The sequence below is a fragment of the Cynocephalus volans genome, chromosome 3 (genome assembly GCF_027409185.1).
Source record: "Cynocephalus volans isolate mCynVol1 chromosome 3, mCynVol1.pri, whole genome shotgun sequence".
Lineage (NCBI taxonomy): Eukaryota > Metazoa > Chordata > Mammalia > Dermoptera > Cynocephalidae > Cynocephalus > Cynocephalus volans.
The window spans coordinates 1001766-1014044 of NC_084462.1; the positions used below are offsets into that span (position 1 = coordinate 1001766).

General features: G+C 43.5%; 1 protein-coding gene across 4 annotated transcripts in view; it reads right to left on the minus strand.

Annotated features, from left to right (window-relative positions):
- Positions 1-5026: 5026 nt before the first annotated feature.
- The window catches only part of ODAD1 (outer dynein arm docking complex subunit 1), a 30031-nt gene continuing 22778 nt past the window's right edge, over positions 5027-12279 (minus strand). For 3 of the 4 annotated variants that reach the window (XM_063090745.1, XM_063090744.1, XM_063090747.1), the window contains 5 exons: positions 12026-12194; positions 7136-7299; positions 6952-7049; positions 6556-6634; positions 5027-6479 (listed from right to left, as the gene is read on the minus strand). In XM_063090745.1, coding sequence (XP_062946815.1) covers positions 5892-6479; positions 6556-6634; positions 6952-7049; positions 7136-7299; positions 12026-12194 — 1098 coding nt within the window. In that variant the 3' untranslated portion in view covers positions 5027-5891. The remainder of the gene's footprint in view (positions 6480-6555; positions 6635-6951; positions 7050-7135; positions 7300-12025; positions 12195-12279) is intronic. The other variant, XM_063090746.1, reaches the window with a different exon arrangement.

Below are 12279 nucleotides of genomic sequence, written 5' to 3' on the forward strand. Positions count from 1 at the left end.
AAAACAAACAGCAAATCAGAAAGCAAGGAACAAAAGACACCTAAGACAACCAAACAATAATCAATAAAATGCTAGGAATAAATCAACACTTTTCAATAACAACTCTTAATGTAAAAGGCTTACATTCCCCAATCAAAAGACACAGACTGGCTGACTGGATTAAAAAGGAGGACGAAACTATATGCTGTATACAAGAGACCCACCTCACCCATAAAGACGCACATAGACTAAGAGTGAAAGGATGGAAAAAGATTTACCATGGAAACAGAAAAGAAAAACGAGCTGGAGTAGCTGTTCTTATATCTGACAAAATAGACTTTAAACTAAAAACCATAAAAAGAGACAATGAGGGACACTACATAATGATAAAAGGACTGATCCATGAAGAAGACATAACAATCATAAATATGTACGCACCCAATGTTGGAGCAGCCAGATTTATAAAACAAACTCTATCAGACCTAAAGAAGGAAATAGACACATAATAGCAGGGGACCTGAACACCCCACTGTCAGTATTGGACAGATCATCTAGGCAAAGAATCAACAGGGAAACACAACGTTTAAACAATACTCTAGACCAATTGGACTTGGCAGATATCTACAGAACATTCCATCCAACAACCTCAGAATATTCATTCTTCTCATCAGCACATGGATCATTCTCCAGGATAGAGCATATGTTAGGTCACAAAGCAAGTCTCAACAAATTCAAAAAAATTGGAATTTTCCAATGTATTTTGTCAGACAACAATGGATTAAATCTAGAAATCAATAACAAACGAAATTGTGGAAACTATACAAAAACATGGAAATTAAACAGCATTCTACTTAATGACATATGGGTCCAAGAAGAAATCAAGCGGGAAATCAAAAAATTTATTGAAACTAATAAAAATAATGATACATCATACCAAAACCTGTGGGATACTGTAAAAGCAGTACTAAGGGGGAAATTTATTGCATTAAATGCTCACCTGAGAAGAATGCAAAGATGGAAGTGAACAACCTAACACTTCACCTTAAAGAACTAGAAAAACAAGAACAATCCAAACCTAAAGTTAGCAGACGGAAAGAAATCATTAAGATCAGAGCAGAACTTAATGAAATTGAAACCCAAAAAACATTGCAAAAGATCAATGAATCAAAAAGTTGTTTTTTTGAAAAGATAAATAAAATTGACAAACCATTAGCATGGCTAACAAAAAAAAAGAAGAGAGAAGATTCGAATAACAAAAATTAGAAATGAAAAAGGTGATATTACAACTGATTCATCTGAAATACAAGGAATCATTAGAGACTACTATAAACAACTATATGCCAACAAATTTGAAAATCTGGAGCAAATGGATAAATTTCTGGACACACACAAGCTCCCAAAACTGAGCCATGAAGACGTAGAAAATCTGAACACACCAATAACAATAAAGGAGATTGAAGCTGTTATCAGAAGGCTCCCAACAAAGAAAAGCACAGGACCAGATGGATTCACAGCAGAATTTTACCAAACATTCAAAGAGGAATTGACGCAGATTCTTTACAAACTATTCCAAAAGATTGGAACAGACGCAAATCTCCCAAACTCACTCTATGAAGCAAATATCATCCTGATACCAAAATGAGGTAAAGATATAACCAAAAAAGAAAACTACAGGCCGATATACTTGATGAATATAGATGCAAAAATCCTCAATAAGATACTAGCAAACAGAATACAGCAACACATATGTAAAATTATTCACCATGATCAAGTGGGATTCATCCCAGGGATGCAAGGTTGGTTCAACATAGCAAATCAATAAATGTGAAACACCATATTAATAAAGTCAAACACAAGGACCATATGATCATCTCTATAGATGCTGAAAAAGCATTTGATAAAATTCAACATTCATTCATGACAAAGACCCTCTATAAGTTAGGTATAGAGGGAAAGTATCTCAACATAATTAAAACCATGTATGGTAAACCCACTGCCAATATTATCTTGAATGGGGAAAAGCTGAAAGCTTTTCCTTTGAGAACAGGAACTACACAAGGATGCCCACTCTCACCACTCCTATTCAACATAGTGTTGGAAGTACTAGCCAAAGCAATCAGAGAAGAGAAGGAAGTAAAGGGCATCAAGATTGGAAAAGATGAAGTCATACTGTCCCTGTTTGCAGAGGACATGATCCTATATATCGAACAGCCTAAAGCTTCTATAAAAAAACTCTTGGAGTTGATAAATGATTTCAGCACAGTAGCAGGATACAAAATCAACACACAAAAATCAGTAGCATTTCTATTCTCCTAATAGTGAACATGCAGAAAGAGAAATCAAGAAAGCCTGCCCATTTACAATAGCCACCAAAAAAATTAAATACTTAGGAATTGAGTTAGCCAAGGATGTGAAAAATCTCTATAATGAGAACTACAAACCACTAGTGAGAGAAATTAGAGAGGATACAAGAAGATGGAAAGATATTCCATGCTCTTGGATTGGAAGAATCAACATAGTGAAAATGTCCATACTACCCAAAGTGATATACAAATTCAATGCAATCCCCATCAAAATTCCAATGACATTTTTCTCAGAAATGGAAAGAACTATCCAGACATTTATATGGAATAACAAAGGCCACGCATAGCCAAAGCAAAGCTGAGCAAAAAAAATTAAGCTGGAGGCATAACACTACCTGACTTTAAACTATACTACAAAGCTATAATAACCAAAACAGTATGTTACTGGCATAAAAACAGACATACTGATCAATGGAATAGAAGTGAGAATCCAGAAATCCACCCACACACCTACAGCCATCTGATCTTTGACCAAGGCACCAAGCCTATACACTGGGGAAGTGACTGCCTCTTCAGCAAATGGTGCTGGGATAACTGGATATCCATATGCAGGAGAATGAAACTAGACCCATACCTTTCACCGTACACTAAGGTCAACTCAAAATGGATTAAAGAATTAAATATACACCCTGAAACAGTAAAACTTTTTAAAGAAAACATAAGAGAAACACTTCAGGAAGTAGGACTGGACACAGACTTCATGAATACGACCCCAAAAGCACGGGCAACCAAAAGAAAAATAAACAAATGGGATTATATCAAAATAAAGAGCTTCTGCAAAGCAAAAGAAACAGTTAACAGAGTTAAAAGACAACCAACAGAGTGGGAGAAACTATTTGCAAAATATACATCTGACAAAGGATTAATATACAGAATATACAAGGAACACAAACAACTTTACAAGAAAAAAACAAGCAACCTAATTAAAAAGCGGGCAAAAGAGCTAAGTAGGCATTTCTCTAAGGAAGATATACAAATGGCCAACAGACATATGAAAAAATGCTCAACATCACTCAGCATCCTGGAAATGCAAATCAAAACTACACTGAGATACCATCTAACCCCAGTTAGGATGGCTAAAATCCAAAAGACTCTGAATGCTAAATGCTGGCGAGGTTGTGGAGAAAAAGGAACTCTCATACATTGTTGGTGGGACTGAAAAATGGTGCATCCTCTATGGAAAATGGTATGGATGTTCCTCAAACAATTCCAGATATATCTACCGTATGACCCCGCTATCCCACTGTTGGGAATATACCCAGAGGAATGGAAATCATCAAGTCGAAGGTATACCTGTTCCCCAATGTTCATCGCAGCACTCTTTACAATAGCCAAGAGTTGGAACCAGCCCAAATGTCCGTCATTGGATGAGTGGATACGGAAAATGTGGTATATCTACACAAAGAATACTACTCAGCTATAAAAACGAATGAAATACTTCCATTTGCAACGACATGGATGGACCTAGAGAGAATTATATTAAGTGAAACAAGTCAGGCACAGAAAGAGAAATACCACATGTTCTCACTTATTGGTGGGAGCTAAAAATAAATAAATAAATTCACATACACATACACACATACACACACAAAAAAAAAACGGCAGGAAGAAGAAGGCATAACAATTACAATTCCTTGAAGTTGACACAAGTGAACAGAAAGGACATTGTTGGGTGGGAGTGGGGAGAGGGAGGATGGAGGGAGGTTTCGGTAATGGGCCACAATAATCAACCACATTGTATATCGACAAAATAAAATTTTTTTAAAAAAAGAGAGAGAATGAGGATAGACAGAGAGGCATGGGCATGGTCCAAGTGCAGCTGAAGTCATGAAACTTGTGGTCAACTACGGAGCGTTTGAGGACAGATGGGAGAAGAACCTGAGATGATAAGAAAACACAGACCTTGGCCATACCTCCTACTAATGGAGATTCTCCCGTGCTATTAGCCACTCTCCTTCTGGAAGTGCTGGCATACAAATACCTATATTGGTTTCCTAAGACTGCAACAAAGTACCACACACTGGCTGGCTTGAAACAACAGAAATTTATTCTCTCACAGTTCTGGAGGCCAGAAGTCTGAAATCAAAATGGCACAGGGCAGGTTCCTTCTGAGGCTCTGAGAGAAAGGAAGCATGGAACTTGCTTTCCCCTTGCTTCTGGTAGTTCTTGGCAATGCTTGGCTTATAGAGCCATCATTCCAATACCCACCTCCATTGTCACGTGGCATTGTTTCCTCTGTGTGTCTGTGTCTAGATTTCCTCTTATGAGGACACCAGTCATTGGATTAAAGCACACCCTACTCACTCCAGCATGACCTCATCTTAACTCCTTACATCTTTAAAGACCCAATTTCTAAATCATGTCACCTTTGCAGATACTGGAGGTTAGGATATCAACATTTCTAGGGGCGGGGACACAGCTCAACCCATAACAGGTCCCCACTGAACCAAAATTGGTTTGTTGTTTTAGGACTCAGACCTCCACAGATGTAGCTGTGAACACCACCTATGAGGAATGGACTCTGCTGGGCCCTGCTCTGCTCCATCATCAGAGATATGATGCTGGAGAACTGTAGGAACCTGGCATTCATAAGTAAGGATGCCCCCTTCCTGCATGTAGTTGGTGATGGGACTCCAGATGGAGGCTGTTCCATCAGCCTGGGGCCCAAGAATGATGTGGAGCAGAGCTCTTAGCTGACCCACAATGGACCACTGGCATTGGAGAGAAACAAACTTTTGCTGCATTAGGCCACTAAGATTATATGGTTGTTAGTGCAGCATAACCCAGCATGTCCTCACTGATATATTTCCCAGTTCCCCACTACAGCTTGAAATGTGGAGGTCTCAAAAAAATGAATGAATGGATGGATGAATGAATGGCAAGGATTAGGAAGCTCCACCCAGGGGAGGGGGCAAGAGGGGAGACAGGGTCACAAATTTTCCCCTGGGCTAGAGGTAGAGGAAGCAGCCATGTCTCAGGCTTGCTCTCACACATACACTTGTAACCAGGCTGGGGTAAAAGTCAGGCTCTGACCTTTATTTCCCATGGTCACGACTCATTCTGAACCTGACAACTTTGCTCTGATTTTTTCCCCACTGGTCAGTACTGGGGGGCTCTTGGGGAGGGTGAGGAATGAGACGCTATAGAGACAAAGACATGAGATGCAAAGACAGCCTGGGAGATGGAGATGAGGAGAGGCAGCTGGAAATGAGGAAGCAGATACAGGAGGTGGGGGGATGAACAGAGGGATTAGGGCTAAGGAGACACAGATGGGGAGGAAGACATGACAAGAGAGAGACACTCAATGGAAAACCATGAGAACAGGAGGCTGGGAGACACAAAAGGAAAGGAGGGCCAGAAACAGAGAGAAAAGGACCAGGAGACAGAGATGAGGAGACAGTGACAGACACATGGAAACAAATGAGGGGCAAAGAGACATAGAGGCCTAGAACTGGGAGAGAAAGATGAAGAGTCACAAAACAAATAGTGAGGCAGAGACACAGAAAAGACCTGCAAAGAGCCAGGGGCAGGGTGAGGGGCTGAGTATCCCTAGTAGTAGCCCTGGGAGTCTTTGCTGGTGGAGGAGCCAGGACCAGTGCTGGAGGCAGGGCCAGCGCTCACGACATGGTCTCTGCTGGACCCAAGGCCTCCACTCAATTCTGACTCTGTGCCTCTGCTCTCTATACCACCTCCAAAGCTTTCTTGGCCTCCACTGGACCCCAAGTATCCAGTGGACCCCAGGAAGCTGCTAGAACTTAGGGGTCTGAAGGTCACGTGGCTCCCACTTGAGACATGGCTGGACACAGGTACCCTGCTGGTGCTGGTGGAGCCAAAGGTCTTATGGCCTCCACTGGAGCTGGGGTCACCAAGGGTAGTGTGGTTGGTCAAATGGCCCATACTAGAACTGGGGATGCCAAAAGTGATGTGGCCGGCAGAGCTGCTGCCACGGCCTCTGCTAGTCCTGTGGCTCAAGATGGACCCAGGGACACCACCAGTGCTCCTGGTGGTCACCAGGGCAGTGCCTGAGCTGTCTGCCTGGGTGGTGGAGAAGCCCACGCTTGGAGCTTTGTCCATCTTCTTCCCGGCTTCAGCCAAATCCTTCTGATGCTGCTCCTGAGCCAGCTCCTGGAGCTCCACCTGTGAGAAGGGCGAGTTAAGGTCCAAGAGGGGGCTAAGGTCCTTGCCCCTGACCCTAGTGGGCTCCCACTCTCACCGACTTCACCACTTGGCTCAGCAGCTCCTCCTTGCTCATGGGATAGTCACCTTTGGCCTCAAAACCTGGGGGGTCTTCTCTAGGGTGAGGGGAAAGAGTGGAAGAGACTAGGCTCTTGACCCCCAAAAGACCAATAGCTCCTCCCTACTATACCCAGAGACCCTTAGCCATTCTCTGGTCAGTCCTGAGAGCCCTCTCCTCATCTGGAATCCCCAATGCCCCATCTTCCCAAACATACCCCCAGATCCCCTATTCCTCTGATTCCTGCAAAGCACCCACTTCATCTTCTACCCACTATCCGGTCCCAAAGCCCCCCAAAACGCTCCGTCCCATGCATCCACTCTGCTCCCATGGAATTGCCTTCCCCTTCTTCCTCCCTCTTGCCCTGTGCCTCACAGATTGTCAGGGGGCTGAAGTGGAGCCATCTTCTTTGGAAAATCTTCAAGGCTCTGGCCCAGCACCAGGAGGGCAGCATCAGCCAAGGAGCTGTAGCTCTGGAGAGTGTTGGAGCCCAGTGGTCAGTTCAGGACCAGCAACCAGGCCTGGCCTCCAATGCCCTGGCTCCCTGCCCCCTCCTCACTTGGGTGTCTAGGAAGGCTTGCACTGTCAGGAGCTCCACCAGTCGCTTCTCAATGATGCCCAGGAAGAGGCCCACATCCCGGTCTCGCATGTGGGTCTTGACCCCAAGAAGGTCATCAATGATGCTCCTGTCACAATGGGCCTTGGTGACGAGGAACTGGATACCTGGGGTCACAGAGGGACAGACTGTCATGGATCTGGCACTGTCCGCTGGCTTCCAGCCCTCTCCCTGCTCAGGTCCCCACTTCCCTGTTCTATGGAAACAGTGGTCAAGGCTCAAAGACCAAAAGGGACTTGCCCAAGCTCAGACAGCAGCCAGTGTGAGGGCACCACTGTGCACCTAGCCATGGGGCTCAGGAAGACAGAGAGCAGATATGGAGGGAGGGCAGAGACAAACCTGACAAAGGCACGACATGGGGAAAGGCCTCTTTTACACACCTCAGCTAGAAACAAACTCAATTTCCATCCCACCCAGCAATTCCATAGCTCCCAGAGGAACACTCACATGCATGCACCACAGGGGAGGCTGGAGGGGATCTGCAGCAGCCCCAGGACTATTTTGTTTTTCTCTAGTATCAGACTGCAGGCACACAACTGGATTAATCAATGTCCTTGGTTGACCCTGGTCATTGTCATGACCCATTCTCACATTGGCCCACACGTGGCCCACTTGTACTCAGTTAACTGGCTATTATTAATGAAGTAAGAAGGTACCCATGACCTTAACAAAAGCCTACATCCAACTTTACCCATCTGTCCAGTGCCTCTCCCACACAAGCACATCATCATCCTGAATCCTGGGTCCATCAGTCCCCTGCTTGTCTTCTTATATAGTTTCAACACATTTCTATGTATTCCTTAAACATACATATAATTTCTATATTTTAGTTGTGTTTAACTTTATAAAAGGGGTCTCAGCAGCACTGATGATAACAGCAAACAAAGAGAAATGACCTAAATATCCATCAATAGGAAAATGATGCTGGAATAGCCATATTATTATGGGTTGAATTCTGTCCCCCCAAAATTCATGTGTTGGAGTCCTAACCTCCCGTATCTCAGAATTTGATGTTATTTGGAAATAATCTCATTGCAGATGTATTTAGGTAAGATGAGGTCATATTGGAGTATGGTGGGCCCCTAACACAATATGACTAGTGTCCTTATCAAATAAAAAGGGGAAATTTGTACATAGACACACATATAGGGAAGATGATGTGAAGAGACACCGGGAGAAGACAGCCATCTACAATCCACGGAGACAGACCTGGAGCAGATCCTCCCCTCAAAGCCCTCAGAAGGAACCAGCCCTGCCAACACCGTGATTTCAATCTTCTGGCCCCTAGATTGTTAGACAATAAACTCCTGTTGCTTAAGTCTTCCAGTTTGTGGCACTTTGATATGGCAGCTCTAGCAAATGAATACACATATTGATATTAAGGAATATAATACACTAAAACCAAGAATGAGATAGTACTACATACTCTACTATATTTTTATTACAATATTATCATACTACTATATCCTAATATACTTTTATTACTGACATGGCACCAAGATATCGTCGAGTGAAAAAAAGCAAATAGCATAGTAATAAATGGAAGGCCATATCAATTACATAAAAAAGAAAAACAAAATTTATAAATTATCTAAGTATATATATGTTTGTAAATTCAGAGAACGGCTATATAAAGATTAAACCAGTAAACTAATAAAGGAATTGCCTGTGGGGAGCAAGAAGACTAGGATTGGTAGATGGTTGTAGTAAGAGAACAATGCCACCTCCCCCAAAAAAGACTTCTACATTTAAATTCCCGGAACCCATGAATATGTTAGGTTACCCAGAAAAGTGGAATTAAGGTGCTAATCGGCTAACCTTAAAATAAGGAGGTTATCCTGGATCATCCTTGTGGGCCCAATGCAATCACAGGGGTTTTTATAAGTGGAAGAGAGAGGAGACATGAAAATGGAGCAGGGGTTAGAGTGATGCAATTTGACACACCATTGCTGGCTTTGAAGACGGAAGAAGGGGCCATGAGCCAAGGGTTAGAGGTGGCCTCTAGAAGCTGGAAAAGGCAAGGAAGTGGACTTTTTCCCCAGAGCCTCCAAAAAGGTATACAGCCCTACTGACTCCTTGATTTTATCACAGTAAAACCTATTCCAGATTTTTGACCTACAGAACAGTATGATAATAAATTTGTGTTGTTTCAGGCCACTATATTTGGGCTAATTTGTTACAGTAGTTAGAAATTAATACAGTAGTCAAAAGTGCCTCCTCTATAATGTTTTCATTTATAACAATGATAATGTGCTTGTAACCTGAATCTAAACAAGTCTCTGGCAGTACCGTACAATAGAATTTTCTGTGTTGACAGAAATATTCTATATCTGTACTATCCAATAGGCAACCACCAGCCACATGTGGCTACTGGGCACTTGAGATGTGGTAAACATTTTGGGGACAAATGGAGAACATAGAGACACATACAAGGGCTTTCATGGCCTCTCTGAGCAGTGGCAGTAGTGTCCAACAGTGGGGAAAGGTTAATTGACTATGGTTGATCCATTAAATCGATCCTCACCTCCCACAGCCCATCAGTCAGATAACTCTGTGCTCTGCCCCTTCCTCTCCATCCTCATCCCCCTAACCCCACCACCCACTACCCTCCGCTGCTCACAACCCTCCCACAGCTCCCATGGCTCCAGCACCTCCAGGAAAAATCCCCAATGCTTCAGCCTGGCCCTCTTCATCTGACCCCCATCCACACCTTTGGCATTCCCCTCTCTGCATGAACAACCAAAGAACGGACATTCGCTGAATGTACTTTGTTTGGCCTCCAGGCCTTGACCCCGCCTACTGGGAGCATCCATTTCTCCTGGCTTGCCTTTCAAAGTCAACCTCAAGCATCACTGCCTCCAGGAAGTGATCCAGTCATCATCCCAGCAGAGATGGTTTCATGGTTGTGGGCCCTGTGCTACTGCACAGAAGGGCCCACATTTAATGCACTACTGTCACTGTCTTGAAAGTCCTTACAATTTTTTCTTTTTTTTTTTTTTTGCTGGCCAGTACATGTATCAAACCTCAAATCTTGGTGTTATCAACACCACCAACTAAGCTACTGGCCTAGGCAATTTTTTAATAAGGGGCCCAACATTCTGCACCGGGTGCTGCAAATTATGGTCCTGCACCTCAGAATGATTAGGGCTTCCTCTTGTCCCTGGAGTACCCTGGATGTCCTTTGTCCTAGCTCCTGATTTACAAGAGCTCAGGGCCCATGTCAGTCTCCTCTTGCGCCCCCTCCCCACCACACCTTGCACAGAGGTCACAACAGAGGGATGGAGGATCTGCCAATAATTGAGCTCCTGCTGTGTGCCATGAGTTGGCTCTCCTGCTTGCTCGTCATCACCACCACCACCTTTCTGTCTCTCCCCGTCTTTAGCTTTCCATCATCATACCATCTAATTCTCATGACAACGCTATGAACTAGGCTCTGCCATCCTCTGGGGCTTAGAGAGATGTGGTGTGTGAACCACACACCAAGGTTCACAAATGGTGGCGCTGGGTTTCAAACCCAGGGCAGCCTGACTCCTGAGTGCTCTGCACTACCTCATAACTTGCATACAAATTAATTTGAAATAGCTCTCAGATTTCAATGCGGGAGCTAAAACAATAAAACTTCTAGTAGAATACATAGGAGAATGCCTTTGTAACCTCGGAGTAAGCAAAAATTTCTTAGGCAGGCCATAAAGTCACTAACTACAAAAAGAAAATTTGATAAATTCAATCTCATTAAAACTAAGAAATGAATTTTGGCTCACCACAAAAAAGTGAAAAGGCAAGCTTTTCACAAGAAAGTTTAAAGGAAAGCTAGAGCATGGGAGAAAATATTTACTAAAAGACTAGTATCCAGAATATACAAAGAACTCTTACAACTCAGTTATAACAAAACAAACCAATTTAAAAAAAAAAAAAACTGCACAAGATTGAACAGGAACTTCACAGAGATATTTGTAGTGGATTGAATTATGTCCCCCCAAAACTCACTGAAGCTTGAATTGTGTCCCCCAAGTTTTATGTATTAGAAACTTGGCCCTCACTATGACTGTTAAGAGGGTGGGAAATCCTATTATGGTAATTGAAAGGTGGAGCCTTGAAAAGGTGCAATTGTAGTACTGTGCCATAGTGAATGGATTAACAATGGTGGTCAGGGGCAGAGTTTTGAGGGCATTAAAAAGAGAGTGAATGAGGAGGTTATTCTCTCTCTGCTCTTTCTGCTTCCACCATCTTTCAGTGTGAGACCCCTGGATGGACTTTGGACTTCCCAGCCTCAGAAACTGTAAGCAATAAATTTCATTTTCTTACAAATTACCAGTTTCAGGTATTTTGTTAAGCAACAGAAACAGACTAAAATAATATCCAAAGGGCCAATAAGATGCTCAATATTATTGGTCATCAGAGAAATGCAAATTAAATTAATAGAGGTAGTACTGCACACACATCGAAATGGCTAAAATGGTTGACAATATGAAGTGCTGGTGAGGGTGGGGAGCATCTGGATCTCTTGTATGCTCATATAGTGAGGGTGTACAATACTGCAACTAGTTTAGAAAACTGTTTGCCATTTTCTAATAAATATCAAAAAATATCTACCTTATGACCCAACAATCCCACTTCTAAGCATTTATGGACGAATGGATGGATGGATGGATGGACAAAGGAACCTGGGATGGATACATGAATGGAGATTGGACAGACCGATAAGCAAGTGCACAAAGTTGTCCATGCAGTGCCTCCAAGCAGCCAGCCTGGGACTGGCCCCTCTGCAGGCTCATTGCATCCTTCCAAATGAAGAAGCTAGAGCTGTGAGCGGGGGGCCCCACAGGTGCTCACCAGCCTTGAGCTTCTCCAGCTGCCCCTGTAAGTCCTGGAAACGGGCCTCCAGGTGCTCAGCCTCCAAGCGCACCTTATCCACACGCTGCTGCAACGCCGCATGCTGCTGCTCCTGCAGCAGGTGCTGTTTATCCTCGCTGGTTCGCACAGTCACCAAAACCTCCTGCATCTGCAGGGACAGGGGCCGAACACTGGGCCCAGCTCACAGCATGGGAAAGGGGGACAGAACTGGAGGGGTACGGGGAGGCTGAAGG